General features: G+C 42.7%; 1 protein-coding gene across 1 annotated transcript in view; it reads left to right on the top strand.

The window, feature by feature from the left end:
* Positions 1-18,273, top strand: part of ABCB7 (ATP binding cassette subfamily B member 7) — a 40,215-nt gene extending 21,942 nt beyond the window's left edge. The window contains exons 6-16 of the mRNA XM_074551452.1: positions 1,158-1,426; positions 3,046-3,134; positions 4,492-4,579; positions 4,965-5,139; positions 6,531-6,688; positions 7,210-7,373; positions 7,523-7,652; positions 8,660-8,831; positions 12,971-13,074; positions 14,687-14,794; positions 17,289-18,273. Coding sequence (XP_074407553.1) covers positions 1,158-1,426; positions 3,046-3,134; positions 4,492-4,579; positions 4,965-5,139; positions 6,531-6,688; positions 7,210-7,373; positions 7,523-7,652; positions 8,660-8,831; positions 12,971-13,074; positions 14,687-14,794; positions 17,289-17,507 — 1,676 coding nt within the window. The 3' untranslated portion in view covers positions 17,508-18,273. The remainder of the gene's footprint in view (positions 1-1,157; positions 1,427-3,045; positions 3,135-4,491; positions 4,580-4,964; positions 5,140-6,530; positions 6,689-7,209; positions 7,374-7,522; positions 7,653-8,659; positions 8,832-12,970; positions 13,075-14,686; positions 14,795-17,288) is intronic.
* The last annotated feature ends 242 nt before the right edge of the window (positions 18,274-18,515 follow it).

The following is an 18,515-nucleotide window of genomic DNA, read 5'->3' as shown; positions in this document are numbered from 1 at the left end:
TGGGCACTGCCAGGGATCCAAGGTGGGCACCCTGTGCCAGGGCCTGCCCACCCTTCCTAATTCCCAATATCCCATCCGGCCCTGCCCTGTGGCACTTGGAGCCATTCTATGTGTCCAAGGGCACAAGCTGTGCTCCAAGCCCTGTCTGGCCTGGCCTTGGACATTTCAGGGATCCAGGGGCAGCCACAGCTTTTCTGAGCACCCTCTGCCAGGGCCTGCCCACCCTCCCAGGGATCAGTTTTTTCCCAATGCCAAATGTAAACCTACTCCCTTTCAGTTTAAAGCCAAGTTTGGGTAGGAAGGAATTTTAAGGTTCCTTGGGCAGGGACACCTCCCACCATCCCAGGCTGCTCCAAGCTCCAGCCAACCCTGGGCACTGCCAGGGATCCAGGGTGGGCACCTGTGCCAGGGCCTGCCCACCCTGCCAGGGAACAGTTCCCAATATCCCATCCAGCCCTGCCCTGTGGCACTGGGAGCCATTCTATGTGTCCAAGGGCACAAGCTGTGCTCCAAGCCCTGTCTGGCCTGGCCTCGGACATTTCAGGGATCCAGGGGCAGCCACAGCTTTTCTGAGCACCCTCTGCCAAGGAACAATTCCCAATTCCCAATATCCCATCCATCCCTGCCCTCTGGCACTGGGAGCCATTCCTGTGTCCTGTCCCTCCATCCTTGTCCCCAGTCCCTCTCCAGCTCTCCTGGAGCCCCTGCAGGCCCTGCAGGGCTCTGGGATCTCCCTGGAGCTTCTCCTGTCCAGGTGAGCACCCCCAGCTCTGCCAGAGCCCCCAGAGCAGAGGGGCTCCAGCCCTCAGAGTGTTGTAACAATTTCATTGTTACACTGTGTTGATGTCTATTCCTAATATTCTCTGACCTTGCTTCTGGTATTCCAATTAAAAAATGAAATAATGCTTATAGAAATTATTCTTGATTATAAATCCTGCCCTTTCTTATAACCAGCTATAAAAAGAAACTGATTTAAATGTGTGCACAATGGTTTATAAATGAAAAATTGCATAAAGCTTGGGCCAATTAAGTATAAATTACCTTTGAACTAAAATTGTTGAAAATATATAAAGAATGAGTCTAGTGTAATTTCATGCATGAAGGGAAGTTGAAAATATAATTATTTTCATTTTGTAAACTTTTTCATTCCTTTTTAGATGGTATCTCAAGAGCTGGGGCAGCATTATTTAATGAAGCAAGAAATGCAGTGTTTGGGAAGGTAGCTCAAAATTCAATCAGGAGGATTGCCAAGAATGTTTTCCTGCACCTTCACAACCTGGACCTGGCCTTCCATCTGAGCAGGCAGACAGGAGCTCTGTCCAAAACCATCGACAGGGGCACCAGGGGCATCAGCTTTGTCCTCAGTGCTTTGGTGTTTAACCTGGGCCCCACAATGTTTGAGGTGGCTCTGGTCAGTGGAATTCTGGTAAGTGTGCTTTAGTTGGAATTGCCTCATTTAGGAATAATGCTCTTACCAAATTCCACTAATTATAATTATAACAATAATAATAATAATTGAATTTACAAGTTTAACCTGGGCCCCACAATGTTTGAAGTGGCTCTGGTCAGTGGAATTCTGGTAAGTGTGCTTTAGTTGGAATTGTCTCATTTAGGAATAATGCTCTTACCAAATTCCACTAATAATAATAATAATAATAATAATAATAATAATAATAATAATAATAATAATAATAGAATTTACAAGTTTAACCTGGGACTCACAATGTTTGAGGTGGCTCTGGTCAGTGGAATTCTGGTAAGTGTGCTTTAGTTGGAATTGTCTCATTTAGGAATAATGCTCTTACCAAATTCCACTAATAATAATAATAATAATAATAATAATAATAATAATTGAATTTACAAGTTTAACCTGGGACTCACAATGTTTGAGGTGGTTCTGGTCAGTGGAATTCTGGTAAGTGTGCTTTAGTTGGAATTGTCTTATTTAGGAATAATGCTCTTACCAAATTCTACTAATTATAATAATTGAATTTACAAGGTGAAAGCAACTACTTCAAAAGAGAGCAACCTATAGTGTTCAAATATCTGTTGTTTTAAGTAAGCTTCTTTGAAGTGGTTTTCACATTTAAAGCCTCTCTTCAGCCAGTTGCATTTATGTGGACAGTTTTTAATGTTTTTCTTCAGAATTGTTGGAAAAATGAAATCAGAAAAGTAAACTGTGCACACAAGTGTCAAATATACCCAGGTGAATAGTGAGGAAATAATAAAAATGTTGTGGTTCAGTGTGTTCAGAATAGAGGAGGGAGTGATTATTGGTTCTTTCCTGAATACTGATCTGGACTTATCCAGAACTTAAAAGTGAAAATGAGCTTTTGGAAAACAGGTTTTAAGCTTAATGCCCTGAAATTTAAACTTCTACAAAATAAATCACACATTCTGTCTTTGAAGTCAGGATCTTTGGGTGCAAAAATCTGAATCATGATTATGTATCTTGGTTTAAATTAAAAACAAGAATCCTGTTCTGTTTATTGGCCTTTTTGGAAAGACTTAATCAAGTTTGAATGGAACAGTGAAATGCCTGTTGGGTTCCATTTTGTAAGCAGTGGAAATTGCAGGCCAGGCTGGCTGTCAGCCAACCCTCCTTAGGGCTTTTCTCTCCTGATGTGCCCTGAAGTACAGAAAATGCTTCCTAACTTGTTTTGGAAGGCCATTTATTTCTTCTTCTACAGTCCAGCTTTCTTTCAAAATCCACTGAAAAAGCATAGAAACAAATACTTATTTGTGAAAACAGCACAAGCATCAGCAGCATTTATGTTTTATAATGTGAAAAATAACTTTGCAGTATTACATACACCAGCTCTTGGTTATTGCCTCCAATCTTTTCATCTAAATCCTTCTTGCTGCTTTCCTTTTGAGTTTAAGCCTTTATTTAGCCTTAAGCTGTTCAGAGCAGGGATTGTGTTGGGAGGGACCATCATTTCTTGTCTTAAAATTAGAATAGCCTAGCTGGAGACATCAGTGAAGTTTTGAAAACAATAATGATATTTTTTTTATATATATATTATTTGATTTGAAATCTTGCAGTATTACAAATGTGGTGCTGAGTTTGCTTTGGTCACTCTGGGGACCCTGGGAGCCTATGCAGCGTTCACCATAGGAATCACCCAGTGGAGGTAAGGCAGGCCCTGCCCTCTGCTCCTCAGCTTGGCATGGTGCCCTCAGGGGCTGCCTGGAATTCACAATGAGAGATATGAGGATTAAGAGAATAAAGTGGGAATTTATTAAAGGCCTTCAATAGGTTCACCTCAGGCAGTGCAGAAAGCACCAAGGACACACCCAAGGTGGACAATGGTTGTGAGTTTTTCAGACAATTATAAATTTGGTCCATTTACATATCAGGGGTTAATCCTCCAATTCCAGCTTCAGGCAGTGAAGTCACATTCCCCTGTTGATGTTACATAGCAAAGGTTTCACGTTGTTGTCTCCTTACTCAAGAGTTTCACACCTCCTCAGTGTTTCTCACAGGCAGCTCCTCTAGCACTGACTGTTCCTGGTCCTCACAGCAGCCAACTGACTCCAGATCCCACCAATCCACTCTTTTATACCACTGTCCTTATTTGCTGCAGGTGTGGCCTGTTAGCATCAGGCCTGCTCCTGATCTTTGGTAATTGGTTCAGCTGCAGCTCTTTAGGGGATGAGATTACATTCTATACTAAATGAGCTTTGCTTGGTCGTATCCTATGCAAGCTGTTACCGCTCTAGAGCTCAGTCCCCAATGGGACTGGGTGCCAGAAGCCAGCTCGCTCTCAGACCAAGGCCGCGGGTTAGCCCCTAGCAAGCAGGGAATATTCAGCTCTTAGTGATTAGGCAGCTCTTGTGATTTCAGCTTTGCTTGCTAGGTAGCTTTTCCCTTGGCCTAAGGCTCCAGCAGACGGTAGAGAGAGGAGAAGCAGAAGACGCTGGCTGTTCCACGGGTATGGCTTTATTGTAGGGTCCGTGAAGGGTCTCAGCTCTTCTTCTTCCCAGTTAGTAGGGGTACAGTATGCTACTTTTATACCCTTGGCCTGGATCCAATCCTGACCAATGGCAAAGGTGTTAGAGTGACCATAAGTGACCAATGGTAGGGTTTAACACAATATTGCCTTACATGGCTGTAGGGATAAGGTACAAGGCGGATGTCCCTGGAGACAGGAAACTTCTTTGCCGCTGTGTCAGCATTCTATTCTCCAAGGGGCCCTGGCTAAACCTGAGGGGTTTACTACACTATACCACCTTCATTCACCCATACTGTGTTCCCCTACATTCCCCCAGTTTGCTCCCCCCCAATTCACTTTTAGAGGCTGAGGCAGTAGAGTATCTCTGAATCTCAGGCCTAGAGGAACTGTTCTGTCTGACCAAAATGTGAAGACAGTTAACTAACACTCTATAAGGAATTTAGAGTTCTACACTAATGCAGAACAGGGTTTGAAGAATATAAAAGCTAAAATAAAAGCCTCAGTGACTGGATGAAGCCTTCCTTTCCCTTCCCAGGACAAAGTTTCGGATAGAAATGAACAAAGCTGACAACGATGCCGGTAACGCTGCCATTGACTCGCTCCTGAATTATGAGACTGTGAAGGTAAGGCCAGTCTTTACTACCAGGCTCTTTGTCTTGCTTCTGTCAGCCTTAGGGAAGTGAGTCATAAGATTCATCTTTAAAGGGCTGCAGATTTGGAGCAATAGCATATTTTTAAGCATTATTCATTTGAAGAGGAGTGCGTGGCACTGACAGAGTAGCAGGAAGGTTGTTAGTGGGGGTGGAAAAAATCTCTTTGTTCATAAAGAATGAGAAGTTTCTTTCATGGCTGAATCACCTTGACCATCAATTTCTGCAGAGAGTAAACTTAGTCTTGAAGAGGAGGTTTAGGTTGGATATTGGGGAAGGTTCATACTGGATTTTACAGCTACTTAACCAGTCCAACATGTTTGTACTGTCACATTTCCCATTTTTGTTTGTATTGTAGTATTTCAATAATGAGAAATACGAAGCCCAACGGTATGATGAGTTCCTGAAGACCTATGAGAGAGCCTCCCTGAAGACTACCTCCACTTTAGCTCTCCTCAACTTTGGCCAGAGTGCCATATTTAGTGTGGGTTTAACAGCCATCATGGTGCTCGCCAGCCAGGGCATTATTGCAGGTAACTCACCTGTCTGTGAGCCTGAAATGAGTCTCCTTTACCTCAGTTCATCCACAGCAGAGGTGTTAGTCTTCATTAACTGAGGGTTGATGTGATAGTTCATTTTGAGAGCTTTTGGTTGAGAGTTTTTTGTTTAAGTTTTGTCTATATATTTCTGCTTCTTGGAGTATTATTAATTCCATTATATCTCTCTCTCAATGGCTCTCTCAATCATTCTATGATTTTATCAAAAGCATTTTAAAAGTTTAGCAGTTAAAGAAAGATCCCAAGAAAATGTCACTTTAGGAAATTTTTCTTAAAGGTTTTTGAAAGGCACTTCTATAGATGAAAATATTTCTGTGGACATTGTACAAAGATCCTTTCTTTTTGCCCTTTTCCCTTCCCATTTTGGCAAGACTCCATGTATTTATACCCCTGTGCTTTGTCTCCAGTAGTTTTGTTACCAATAATTCACTTTCCTTCCATTAATAAGGGCACATTATTAAAAGAATTGCTTCCATCTGTTCTCCACTTGTCTAATTTACTACATAAAATAAAGCCTGCTTGATTAGGAAGACAGAGTACAAGCTTCAAATACAGAATTGGGATGAAGCTCTGCTAAAGCAAGGTGGTTTTAGAGTAAAAATAATGATGCTTTAAAGACTGTTAACATCCAGAAGTGTTTGAAGGGCAGACCTTTATACCATGTGCTCTCTCTTGCATCTGCTTTGCCCTTTTTAAAGATGCCAGGCCAGGGAAGGGTTACACTGAACAGATCAGTCAGTAGGTGCAGTTTATAGCTGTTCTTAGCAAGATTTAGCATAGCTTGCAGCAGGATGGTGGACATATGGCTTTAAATCATCTTTCTGGGCCTGTTCAGCTGAACTGACCTGCCACTTGCCTTTAGCTGCTGTGACATCCTGAGCTTTCCCTTGATCAGCCTGTTTGATGGAGCTGCCCGGAGCTGCTCAGTGTGTTCCAGCAGCTCTGTGCTACATGCAGGGAGAAAGCTCTCTCTTGATCAGGACAGAATCTGTCATTTGGATTTGCCTGTAATTGTACTTAAGATTGTCTTTCCTGATTTGTGCTTCCATATATTATTTCCTTCCCTTTTAACTTCCTTAGGCCTCTGTGGATTTTGCAGTCTGATGTTGTATGTGCTGCTTGCCTTATTTGCCAGTGCTGTTACATCTTTTTGAAGTGAAATCCACACAAACATTGCCATTCCTCTCAGGCACCCCTATAAAAAAATCTGAGAATGGATTCTGTGGTTTTGTTTGTTATTTAAAAATCTGGGTTTAGAAATGAGATAAAAGAAATTAGGTTTAATCAACTTGATTCTTTCTTTTGGTGCATCCTAAAAGGAAAACCCTTCAAGTCTCCTTATTCTCTCACACCCCTTTTGTCTTAAGGCAGCCTTTCTGTTGGAGATCTGGTAATGGTGAATGGATTGCTGTTCCAGCTTTCTCTGCCCCTGAACTTCCTGGGAACAGTGTACAGAGAGACAAGACAAGCACTGATAGATATGAACACCTTGTTTACACTTCTCAGTGTAGATACCAAAATCAAAGTAAGTAGTAGCTTATTTCCCTGAAATATCTGGGCATTTAACAGGGCAATGCCATCATTTCACCATGTTCTCATCTTCCAGCTTTAATTTCTATTCATGAAAGAGTTGTTTTGTGTGAGGTTGCTGTTCTGCCTCTTCTTAAGTGCAGTTACTGCAATAAGTTAATTTTCTTTTTCTTGCAGAGAAGCAGAAATTGCTTCATGGAAGCTGTGTTTGTATTGAGACTTTTTTATTTAAGTATTCATGCCTCGTGCTTGAATTTTTATTGGTAATTAATGATGCAGAATATATTGCAAAAGAAGTTATGAGGCAGAGTGTTTACAGCAGGAATTTTTGCCTCCTTTGGGGAAAAGGAGGAGCAAACCAATGTCACTTGTGCAGCAAATTATGATTATTTTCCACATATTTGAGCTGGAGTGTCTGTTTGCCATTTTCTGAGGTGGGAAAGGGAGTGCTGAGCTTGTTGAAGTGTTGGAGATAATTCCTGGGCAGCAAATAAAGTGGAATTCTTCTTTTCATAGGACAAAGAGCTGGCTCCACCCCTGCAGATCACCCCCCAGACTGCTTCCATTGCCTTTGACAATGTGCATTTTGAATACCTGAAGGGGCAGAAAGTCCTTGCTGGAGTGTCCTTTGAAGTCCCTGCAGGAAAGAAAGTGGCCATTGTAGGAGGTAGTGGGTCAGGGTGGGTAAATGGACTAAATATGCCAATCAATGCAGAATTTAGTTTCTTAAATGGTGCTGCTTGTGTTTGCTTTTTATTGTTTGTACATCATTGGAGATTGTAAATGGCAACCAGGATGTAACATTAACTTCAATTCTTTTCAATTCCAGGAAAAGCACTATTGTGAGGTTATTGTTTCGTTTCTATGAACCTCAGAAAGGAAACATTTATATTGCTGGCCAGAACATCCAAGATGTCAGTTTGGAAAGTCTGAGAAAGGCAATAGGAGTTGTGCCTCAGGTATTCCATGTTTCCTTCTCCCCAGACACTCCATTGGAACAGTGATTCTAATAGTGATTCTCAGTATCTGGCACTGTTCACTGAAGGCCACTCCTAATGCAGTGGTGTTGCATGGTGACTTTCAAAGGAACTAGACTTTTTCCCCCCAGGAAATATTATGTTTTTATATGCATCATCATACAGATCCAATTTCTGAAATGTGTTTAAGCCTCCCCATGAGAAAGTGCCTCCAGCTTTAAGTGATTTAGCTTTATAGTTGATTACCACCCCTAATGAGTTAGCAAAGTGGTGAAACTATGCATGACATACATATTTAGGACACAAAATATATTAATCCCTTTTTTGGGAAAAGAAATGTCCCCAAACACTTTTACCTTCAGGCTGTGTAAAGAAAAATACAAACCATTCTGTGTTGATTCTTTCACAGGCTGGGGACTGTAGCAGGCCCTGCTTTTGCAAGGGCCCTGTGGTGTGCAGAAGCCTAAAGATAAGAAATGCCAAGCCATGGTGAATGGGCTAGAAAGACCCTGTTCCACCTTTGGACCCCTGCTTATCTCTCTGTAACCCTATACACGTTCCTTTAACCCCTGCCATTGGACCATTTCTGTACCCTGTATAAAAGGCTGGTTTAGCCTGGTTCTGGTGGAAGAGCTGTCACTGGAACCCTTCTCAGAGGAATCAATAAAGACATGGCTGTGGAACCCCCCAGAGCCTTCTCCTCTCTCTCCCTGTGTCTGCCTGCCTGGGCACCTAGCAGGCTGAAGGGCTGGAATCACAAAGAGCTGGAATCACAAAGAGCTGATAATCACTAAAGAGCTGAAATCACAAAGAGCTGATATCCCTCAAGCTTGCTAAGGTTGCCTGTGGCTGAGAACTGCTTGGGAACTCAGTCTATCCCATAAAGGACTGAGCTGTCCAGCCTGCTGGGGACACCTGAACCCAGCAAGGCCGATTTAGGGGACAGTTCTGAAGCTGATGTTCATCATTTCTTCTTCCCACCAATGCAGGATGCTGTTCTCTTCCACAACACCATCTACTACAACCTGCTCTATGGCAACACAGAGGCCACAGCAGAGGAGGTGTATGCAGTGGCCAGGCTGGCAGGGATCCACGATGCCATCCTGAGGATGCCCAATGGCTACAACACCCAGGTTGGGGAGCGAGGACTCAAACTCTCAGGTTGGCTCCCAGCTTCTTTGTATCCCTTTTGCTGCCTCAAAGTTTCATGCAGAGTTTAGTCTTCATGTTTGCTTTTAGTTTATTTAGTTTATAACACAGAATCATTAAGGTGGGAGATCTCCAAGATCAAGTCCAACCTCTGAGTAAATCCTACCATGCTCATTAAACTGCATCACCAAGTGCCACATCCATTCCTTTTTGGAACACTTCTAGGGATGGTGACTCCACCCCTGCCCTGGGCAGCCTGATGCAATGCATGACCCTTCAGTGAAGAAATCTTTCCTATCACCCAGCCTAAACCTCCCCTGGCCCAGCCTGAGGCTGTTCCCTCTCCTCCTGTCCCTGTTCCTGGAGCACAGCCCAACCCTCCTGGCTGTCCCCTCCTGTCAGGAGCTGTGCAGAGCCACAAGGTCCCACCTGAGCCTCTTTTTCTCCAGGCTCAGCCTCTTTCTCAGCTTCCTCAGCTTCTCCTCATAGGACTGACTCTCCAGACCCTTCCCCAGCTCCATTCCCTTCTCTGGACACTCTCCAGCCCCTTAATGTCCTTGTAGAGAGAAGCCCAAAATACCTACCTGTAAGGCTGAATATTAATATGAAGGTCTGCATTTTAAGGCAGCTGTAGTCTGCAAGATGTTCAAAGGAATGTGTTTTCAGTGGTAGTGTTAAATGAGGTTATAAGTGAGGCTGGCAGTGCATGTAAGTAAAAATTATTTTTCTCATGATCTGTTTGGGTAGTGGACTAGAATTGGGAACTCTGTGTGTTTTGAGGGATGCAGTGGGTGCAGACAGAGGTGCTGCCTGTTGCAGAGACAGTTCTGAGGGGGATTTCTTTCTCTGCAGCTGTGCAGTCAGTCCTGGTGCCTTTGGAAAAGGGGCTCAGAGGGTGCAGGCTGTACCCAGAACGTGAGTGCAGGAGAAAGTGTGCATGCTGCAGAAGGGCATTATGCAGAGACCTAAAAGAGAAATAAAGTATGTGAAGCACAGATCTGGGTGAGGGAATAGAAGGTGCTAAATAGGTACTGGCAGAACTGAAGAGAATCGTGCTAACAATGAAAGATTTGTCTTGTGCTGCCTGTCTCCCCACACTCATAATTGCTGGAAAGAGGATTTGACTGACAATAGGTTTGAAATGTCTTAGTGTTGATAGAAGAACAGAATGGTTTCAGTTGGAGGGAATCTTCTAAAATTCATCTAAACCAACCCTCCTGCTGTGAGCAGGAGCATCTTTCACTAGACCTGGTTGCTCCATGCCTTAACCTCATGTTAAGGTTTAGATTGGATTTTAGGAGAAATTTCTTCACCCAAAGGTTTGATCAGGGTTCTCAGGGCAGTGGTGGACTCCTGTCCGGTTTTCGGCTGTTTGAAGGGCCTGGAAAGGCCCGGGGTGGCCTTGGGACAGCCCGCGTATCAAAGGACGAGAAGAGGCTTCAGTTCTTCTTTCGGTTTTTATGTTTATTAATTGTTTATCTAAAAGATTTTCTCTCGGCCCGACAGAGCTCTGCTCAGCAGCCAGCCATGAGCACACTGTGCTGCCCTCCGGGCGGTCACCTATCTTTATACCCATGGTTACGTGTACAATATTTATCATTTTTCCCCAATACCATTTATTCTTATTGCCCGGTGCACTTTTAGTAATGACCAATCCCAAAGTGCCACCATCACCACAGAAGATGGAGGAGAAGAAGAAGAAGGACAGGACACGCCCCAATTCCTCCATCTTACTTCTCTAAACCCCCCTGTACAGAAATCCTAAACCCTGTGTCTCACCCTCTAATTAACCAATCCCTTCACCATTCACCCCGGTGAAACCCTCCTGTCCTCATACAGGTGTCGTCTCCTGTGTAGGGTCAAAGTCCAGCCACCAGACACTTCTGGAACATTCCAGGACTCCCGAGCCCCCCAAGGGTGCTCTCGGTGACTCGGCACCTCAGTCCTGAGGTGCTGAGATCCCACAGACTCCTCATGCCTGGAGGGATTTTACAGCTGTGTGGATGTGGCACTTGGGGACATGGGTCAGTGGTGGCTGGGGGAGCAGTTGGGCTCCATGATCTTGTGGGGCCTTTCCAACCTGCATGATTCTGTGTCCCTTTCTGAGTCTGGAGCATTGTGTGTGGGTGTGCTGGAGTTTCCCTCTGACCTCGTGACTCCTGTAACAGAGCCTTTCAGAAAATGGTTCTGCCTTTCCTCCATCCTTCAGTTTGTGCTGCCACTGATGGTCATAAGCACCCACCTGCCAGTGCTCCCACAAAGGTGGTGTTGAGAAAGGTAAGGGAATTGTGTTCTTTTACTGCTTTGTTTGTATTTAAAGAAGAAAGAATATGTAAAATACCCAGGAGAAAGAAAATGGAATTCTTTTGAGCTCTGAATAAGCATCTGCCACTGAAAGAACAGCTTCAGTTTCTTATTTTCAACAATTAGGTGAATATTGGCAAATACCAGTGGTAAAGAAGCTTCAGGAATGTGTGCAGCCAGGGTACAGGAGCCTCAGGCCAGTGCTCTCAGAACTGGTGTCATTGTTCACAGGATTGGAGATACCAAATGGAAAGCTCTGAGTTCCTTCAGTGGCTCTGTAAAATGCTACTGCTAATTGCAATCTATAGTTCTCTCAATAGTAGATTGGCTCCTTAAATTCTTATAAGGATATGTATTGATTCATTTCAGAATCAGTTTGTGGGGGTTTTTAAGTTGGGTGAGGCTTCCTCGAGTCTAAGGAGAACACAAAGTCCTGCTTTGTTCTGTTACTTTGTGGCAGGAATAGGGTGAGTAAAAGCTGCCTGAATTGAAGTGATTCTCTTTAAAATCCAGGGGTTTATGTGCACAATAGAAAAACAAGATTTTAGCTGCAATGACAGATTTGCCAATTTAAGTGGTGATGTAGCATTTTGTGCAGTTCTCACTGTTCTCAAGGATTGATTCATCAAGAGTAAAGAGTGAAAAACAAGTTGTTTGGGTTGTTCCAATTAGAACCCACATCAGTGTTGGCTAATAGATGTGTAACAGGCAGAGCTGCAAATCCCTGGCTCTGTGAATGGAACACTTTCTGTGCTGCTGCCCTGGGTGTGAATGGGGAACAACATTCCCTGCAAATATGGGGGAGCTGGGTACTGAAATATGTCTTTCAACCATGGCTATTGTCAAGCTGTGAGTTTTGAAGATGCTGTACAGGGGAGGGAGGGAGGGAGTGCACACTAAAACAGACTGAGTAAATCATACAGTTCTAATTGCTCCTCAATTCTGCCAAAGACAGTTTAAAATGTGAACTGCAGCATTACCACCAGCCTTTTAAATGGTTTATGAAAGCATGTTCTCTCCTGATAGGAATGGAACATTAACAGGAGTATAATGGTATTAAATGGAATGTTTTGAAGTCTTGCATAAAACAAAGGAGGACAAGTGCACAAATGTGACGTGTTTGCGTCGCGTACCAAATGTTTAGCAGATTTTAAGTTCTCAAATGCACCTGTTTTCCTGTCTGTAAAAATTGCCCTGAGTTATTCTTGAGTAGATGTTGGCTGTAAGAATTGTTTAGGAAGGAAACTAGTCTGAAACTGGGTTATATCAGAAAGCAGCAGGCTGTAGGTTGCAGGCTGATGGGGGTTTGCAGTACAACATTAACTGCTCTTGAGTGAAATTTGCCATTATGGGATGAGAAGTTGGATGAATGTCAAGGACAGACCTGAAAGACACAATGTATGAGCAAAATGCCTGAAATCCAATACAGCAGGTGTGGACAGAGCAGTGGTGAGAGAAAAGTGGATTTGTGTGTGCAGAGTTACTGGATGGAGCAGAGCTTAGGCCAGGTGAATGGGCTCCTACTCCCAGGTGTACAGAGTGAGTAACTGTACAGCATTGTTACTCACCCATGTCAGACTCTTGCCTTGGAGCAGATACAAAATAGTTCTGTCCTTTTCCAAAAGGATGAGCAATCTTGAATCACTAAATTTACCAGGGAGCAGGAACTTGTGTGCTACCTTATGTAACATGTCAGACATTTGTCAGCAGTGACTATGATGTCTATTAAAAAAAGGAGAAAAAACCCAACAACCAACCCTTCAAAATCATGTCTGCTGTTGAATTTAGACTATCACAATTGTAACTTCATCTTTTTTTCTTTTTTTTCCTCTTTCCCCCTCATTCAGGAGGAGAAAAGCAAAGAGTTGCAATTGCCAGAGCAATGTTAAAGGAGCCACTTATTTTTCTCTATGATGAAGCCACATCATCTTTAGATTCAATTACAGAAGAGGTAAATTGGGATAAAAAATTCTAGAATTTAGGTGATACCATGATGTTTGATTTCTGATGCTTTTCCTTGTTCTTTTCCTCTCAGAATTCTGTTTTTTTTCAAGTGTTTTCTCAGTATTATTAAGAGATGCAGTGTTGAAGCTGTTGTTCTAAAGTGTGGAGCAGAGAAGCTCAGTCCATCTACCCTGGAGAGAGTGAGGGACATCAGCTGTCTCTGGGATATTTTCTGTTTCCACTCTTGACACATTGATCCCTTGAAGCTGGTGCAGGTGGCCATGAAAAAATCCCTCTAAATAATTGAGATGTGATGCAGGACAATGCCCCTGGTTCGTTGTGCAGGTTGTGCAGGTGTGACCTGCAGTGCTGCTGTTCATTTGTGCCCATTCCACAGGAAGAGCTGTGACATGGATGTGGTGGCACTGTGACAGGAGCTGCATCAGCCTTCATAACATCATCTTTGTTTAAGCACAAAACTCTCAGCACCAGCAGTAATTTCCCAAACTGATGTCATCAAAAATGAGCTAAGCTATGGCTCTGTTCACTTATGCAGATTAAGTGCATTTATTGACCTGTAATCACTAAATTACTTTCATTTTCCAGATGCAGAGAATCCAGAGGATGAACTGTACATCCATATAGCACAGCTTCCTCATGGGCCAGAAATGTCCACATCACACTGAGTTCTCACATTTTTCCTCTCTTCTTTTGCTGTATCTGTGCAAAAGTCATAAGCAAAGCAGAAAGTTTCAAAGTAGAAATGCACTTGGAAGACAGCAAATGAAAATGAGGCTTTTCCACAAGAGTATGCCTGGAAATGGAAATGTTTTCTGACAAAAAAATTCAGAGAAATAAAGTGGACACTTCACTTATGGTAGTGAGGGTACAAATTCCCCATCAGTGCTCCTTGCAGAGGGTGTGGTTTGGAAGGTGCCATAGAGCTCACAAAGGAAACGATGGATGGATGGGTGGATGGATGGATGGGTGGATGGATGGAGGGATGGATGGGATGGATGGATGGGTGGATGGATGGATGGATGGATGGATGGGTGGATGGATGGGTGGATGGATGGATGGATGGATGGGTGGATGGATGGATGGATGGATGGATGGATGGATGGATGGATGGATGGATGGATGGATGGATGGATAATTCCCAGAATTGCTCTGCCTTTGTTCCACATTAGCATAATAGTGAGAAGGATTTTTTCCTTTAACAGTCATGGCAAAGCATTAATATTACAACCACGAGGAGTTCTTATTTTCAGATGCTTTTACTGCTGTTTGCTGCTTGTGTAGCATGGCTCCATGGGGAAGTTTTTTCCTGAAATGAAGTGACACTTCTCTTCCTGTGTCCCTGGGGAGAGCTGTGTTTTTCTGTGAATACAAGCTTTTTTTTCAGTTTGAGGCTTTAGCAAAACCACAGATATTTCATGTTTGGGACTCTTCTGTTTCTCCTGTACATACTCGTGGCTGTTTGTTATTGGGAAGCTGTAGCAGTACCAGAGATGATTTTCAAAACTTATTTACAGTAATTTGCATATTTCCAGCAGCATTTTCTCTCTCCTCATCTCACTCAGGATGTGTAAGAGTTTGTGTCTGTTCCACTCTTGCAGAACATTCTGAAAGCCATGAGGGACATGGTGAAGCACCGGACGTCGATTTTCATCGCGCACAGGTTGTCCACGGTGGTGGATGCAGATGAGATCATCGTGCTGGATCAGGTGAGGGATATTCACACCATGGCAGGGTTTGCTTTAGGGCCTCTGTGTCCACTTTGAATTGTGTTTGAATTGTAATTCACTCCCACCAAGCTGCTGGAAAATGAAGCATGCTTGAAAATTCCAGCCCAAGCTTGGCGTGTGTGACTGTCTTGTATGTTGTTATTTTTTATGCCTTACTGTTGCATGGTTTTAATCTAATTTTTTGCATGCTTCTGTCATCTGAAGTTTCCTAATGTGTTCCCCCAATTTATGCTTCACTCTCATTGCTCAGGGTGTGTTTTTCACATACATCCATTTTTCCTCTCAGTGGAAGGAGAGAGGACAGTGTGTTCTGTTTCCATGCAGATAGAACTATTGCAGGATTGTTCAGCCTCATTATATTTAAAATCTGAGCACCATTCTCTGTTGTACCTGTAGAAAAGTGTGATTGTTCCCTTTCTGTAGGCTTCTTTTCTAAGAAAAAACCAACATGTCTCAACATTTAATTCCCTAATATCACTGTTCAGGTGTTACCTCATACTAACCCAAAGTCCATTTTTTCTCTATTATCTGTATCTGACAAGAGATTTAAAATAAACAAATGTCCTTAAGATAACTTCATAATTATTCTTTTAACTGATAATGCTGAAAGTACAGTGCTCTGATCTGCTGATAATAGATGTTAAATTTATCTCTGCATTCATTTTTATCAGTTGCTATTTATAAGCTTTTGCTCCTAGGTGTCTTTAGTGACTTAAAATACACATCTAAAAGCAAATAAATTATTCTTACACTCCATTCAATGACTTCAGGGACAATTAGAACCATATCTTTGTGAAATAGTGACATTTGCTACACAAAACTCAGCTTTATATGAATCTCAGGATGAAGTAGTGGAATAAATCACTTGCAGTGCTCCATGGAGTTTTTAGTTGTTTTTGATCTGCTTTGTTTTTTCAGCTTTTGCTGACAAACCCTCTCCTAAGGTGTATCCTTCCTACAAGTGCACGTTAAAACATCTCACAAACGTTTTGTAACGTGTCACAAGGCAATTGGCAGCTTTTTGTTTTCCATGCAATTTTTCACAGCTTCCTGAGAGCGTGTTTTGTGTTGTAGTGTAACTGTTAAATTAAAAATAAAAGCACAGCCTCGAACTGTGAGGAAGCCAGGGTGCTTCCTTTGCTGAAGGATGGAATTGTGGATGAGGGGGCAGCACTGCCTTGTGCCTCTGCCATCCCTGCAGGATTGAGGGAAATCAGGCTCAGGAGCAGGGATGACACAGGGTGATTGTGGCTGCTTTTGCTTAGCAATGGTAATCAGGGAATCACAATTCCAGCACCTTTGCTGAGGTAAAATCAGAATCATTCCTGGGTGAGTAAATGTTGGAGTAATGATACAGATCCTGGTGCTGTGGAGCTGAGCAGAGAAATTCCATTTTTAGGATTGGTCAAGACTTAGTAAAAAAAAGGCATAATTCAAAACCTGCTCTCTACTCCAAATTAATCACTTAAAGAATTTAAGTAAATTCTAGAGTTCTGTTAATCTGTATGTTTGTTCAGATTCCACTGACATAACTACTAATAGAAGTGCCAAGACACCAATTTTTTCTCAGCTTGTCCATCAGCAGATGTCACAAGGAGGTAGATTTAATTGTAGATCAGAATTTAGAACTGATATCAAATCCATGTAGTTGTCTGTATAATGAGAAGGAAAAGGAGCTGGAGAATGAATTAATGTATCAGTTTAATTTGAAGCCAGTGAATGTGTCTCTCAAAGTAGAAAATTAGTTTGGTTTTTTGAAGAGTGATGGTATTTCTCTGTAGGGTTGGAGTCCTCATGGGATTCTCCTCTCCAACCCTTCCTTTCCATGCTGATAGTCAATAAATCATCTCTGCTCTGAGAACAGCCCAGAGAACTGAACTGCTCACACAATTTCCATGGTGGTGATTGCAGTGACACAAGCTACAGAGCACCCATAAAAGCACAATTTACACTAATTGTTTTCAGGATTTGACCTTAGATGTGCTTTGCTTGTCTAATATAAACCCTTTTCTGTCTGCTCCTCTCTTTTGGCTTCCTCCCCTGTGTTAGTTACTGAGCAAAGATAAATCTGTGTTTATTTTGGTACATTGATGTCACTTTGCAGGAGTAGCTGAACACCTTGCTGCTCACATAGAGGTCCACATTTACTTTAGATAATTCCTGCAGTTTAGATAGGAAACTTTACTTTAGATAACTCCTCCTGTTTGGATAGGAAACTTTCCATGCTGTGAGTTTTAGATTTTGCCCAGATGGACAAAAGGCAGGTGCAGTGTGAGCAGAGCCCAGCTCCCTGTTTTCAGCTGGCAGCGCCCACACAAGTGAGTGCACTGTGCAGTCAATCCTTCCTTGCTGTTTCAAGCTCTTCCTCATGAATTCCTGCTCTAATCCATACTGTAAAACTCTGCTCCATAGGCTGCTTTATTGCTAAAGATCTGGGAGTGTGGATTCCTGATTTGCTGCCCTTGTTTTGCAGGGTAAAGTCGCAGAACGTGGCAGGCACGCAGAGCTGCTGGCAAACCCCAGCAATCTCTACTATGAGATGTGGCACACCCAGAGCAGCAAAGTGCTCCACAGTCACAAGCAGCCAGACTGGCAGGAGAGACCCAGCCACACATCCAAAGAGGAGGAAAGGAAGAAGCTAGAAGAAGAAATTATCAACAGTGTGAAAGGCTGTGGGAACTGTTCGTGCTGAATAGGATCCTGGATCTTGTATAGCAGGTTAAAAATGCACAAGAATACAGTGAAATACAGCTCTTGTTTTTAAGTCAGCATTCAAAAACTTCTGGATTTTGCAGTTTTTGGATTTTACAGTTTCACAGAGGGACATAATTTCAACCAAAGGAGTTCTATTTTTGCATCTTTAGGAATCTCTAATATTCAGTGGCATCTGCAAGAGCTGAGCTTTTTTCAAAAACTTTAAACTTCCCAACCAAGGGTGTAATTTATGGCAATTTTTAGGCATTGATAAATTCTCCTGGTAGTTGCCTGATGTGGATTATTAAATTGTAAACAGATTTGTCCCTGATTTACATTATTTCTCATCATTGATGGTTGATAAATGCGTCATGTTTTAATTGTAATTGGGCTAATTTGAACTCATTTGCTAGTGAGGAAGATGCCTTTTAAATTCTTCAGTGGTGTTCTGGTTTGAAAATCTTCCTTGTAGAGAGTAAGAGCAGCCTCAACAAAATATTAGACTTCTAGTAGCAAACTAAATATTGGAATTACCCCTCTCACCTTTCAGAAGCACCTTTCATACTGCACTATCAGGAAATGGATTGGTATTATTCTAAAGGAAAACTAACAGCATTTTTAGGTGAAAAATGAACAAATCTGAGTTCAGGATTCTGTATCCTCACCATCTGCTGTAGCAGTCAAAGCAGAATGAAGTCGCTCTTTCTAGTTCAGTCATGGTCTTAGGGAGCAATTAAGATTCAATAAAGACTTCCATAAATTTCTATTATCTCATTAATGTATGAGAAAATGACCTGGATAATGCTGAAAGCATTGCTGTAATAATCTCCTCATTTCAACAGCCAGAACTTCTCCAGTGGGAGGAAACCTCAGACTTTGGGATGTGCAGGACACTGGGGGTGTGTCAGGTTTGGGGGGGCTGCAGGGGGAGAAGGTTCCAGAAGCTTCCCTTGTGTCCAGCAGAGCCAAGGCTGAGCACATCACCAACAGGGCAATGCAGTGCTGG

This window comes from Zonotrichia albicollis, chromosome 14 (assembly GCF_047830755.1).
Source record: "Zonotrichia albicollis isolate bZonAlb1 chromosome 14, bZonAlb1.hap1, whole genome shotgun sequence".
NCBI lineage: Eukaryota > Metazoa > Chordata > Aves > Passeriformes > Passerellidae > Zonotrichia > Zonotrichia albicollis.
The sequence above is the reverse complement of the archived record's forward strand: the minus strand, read 5'-3'. Positions and strand labels throughout refer to the sequence as shown.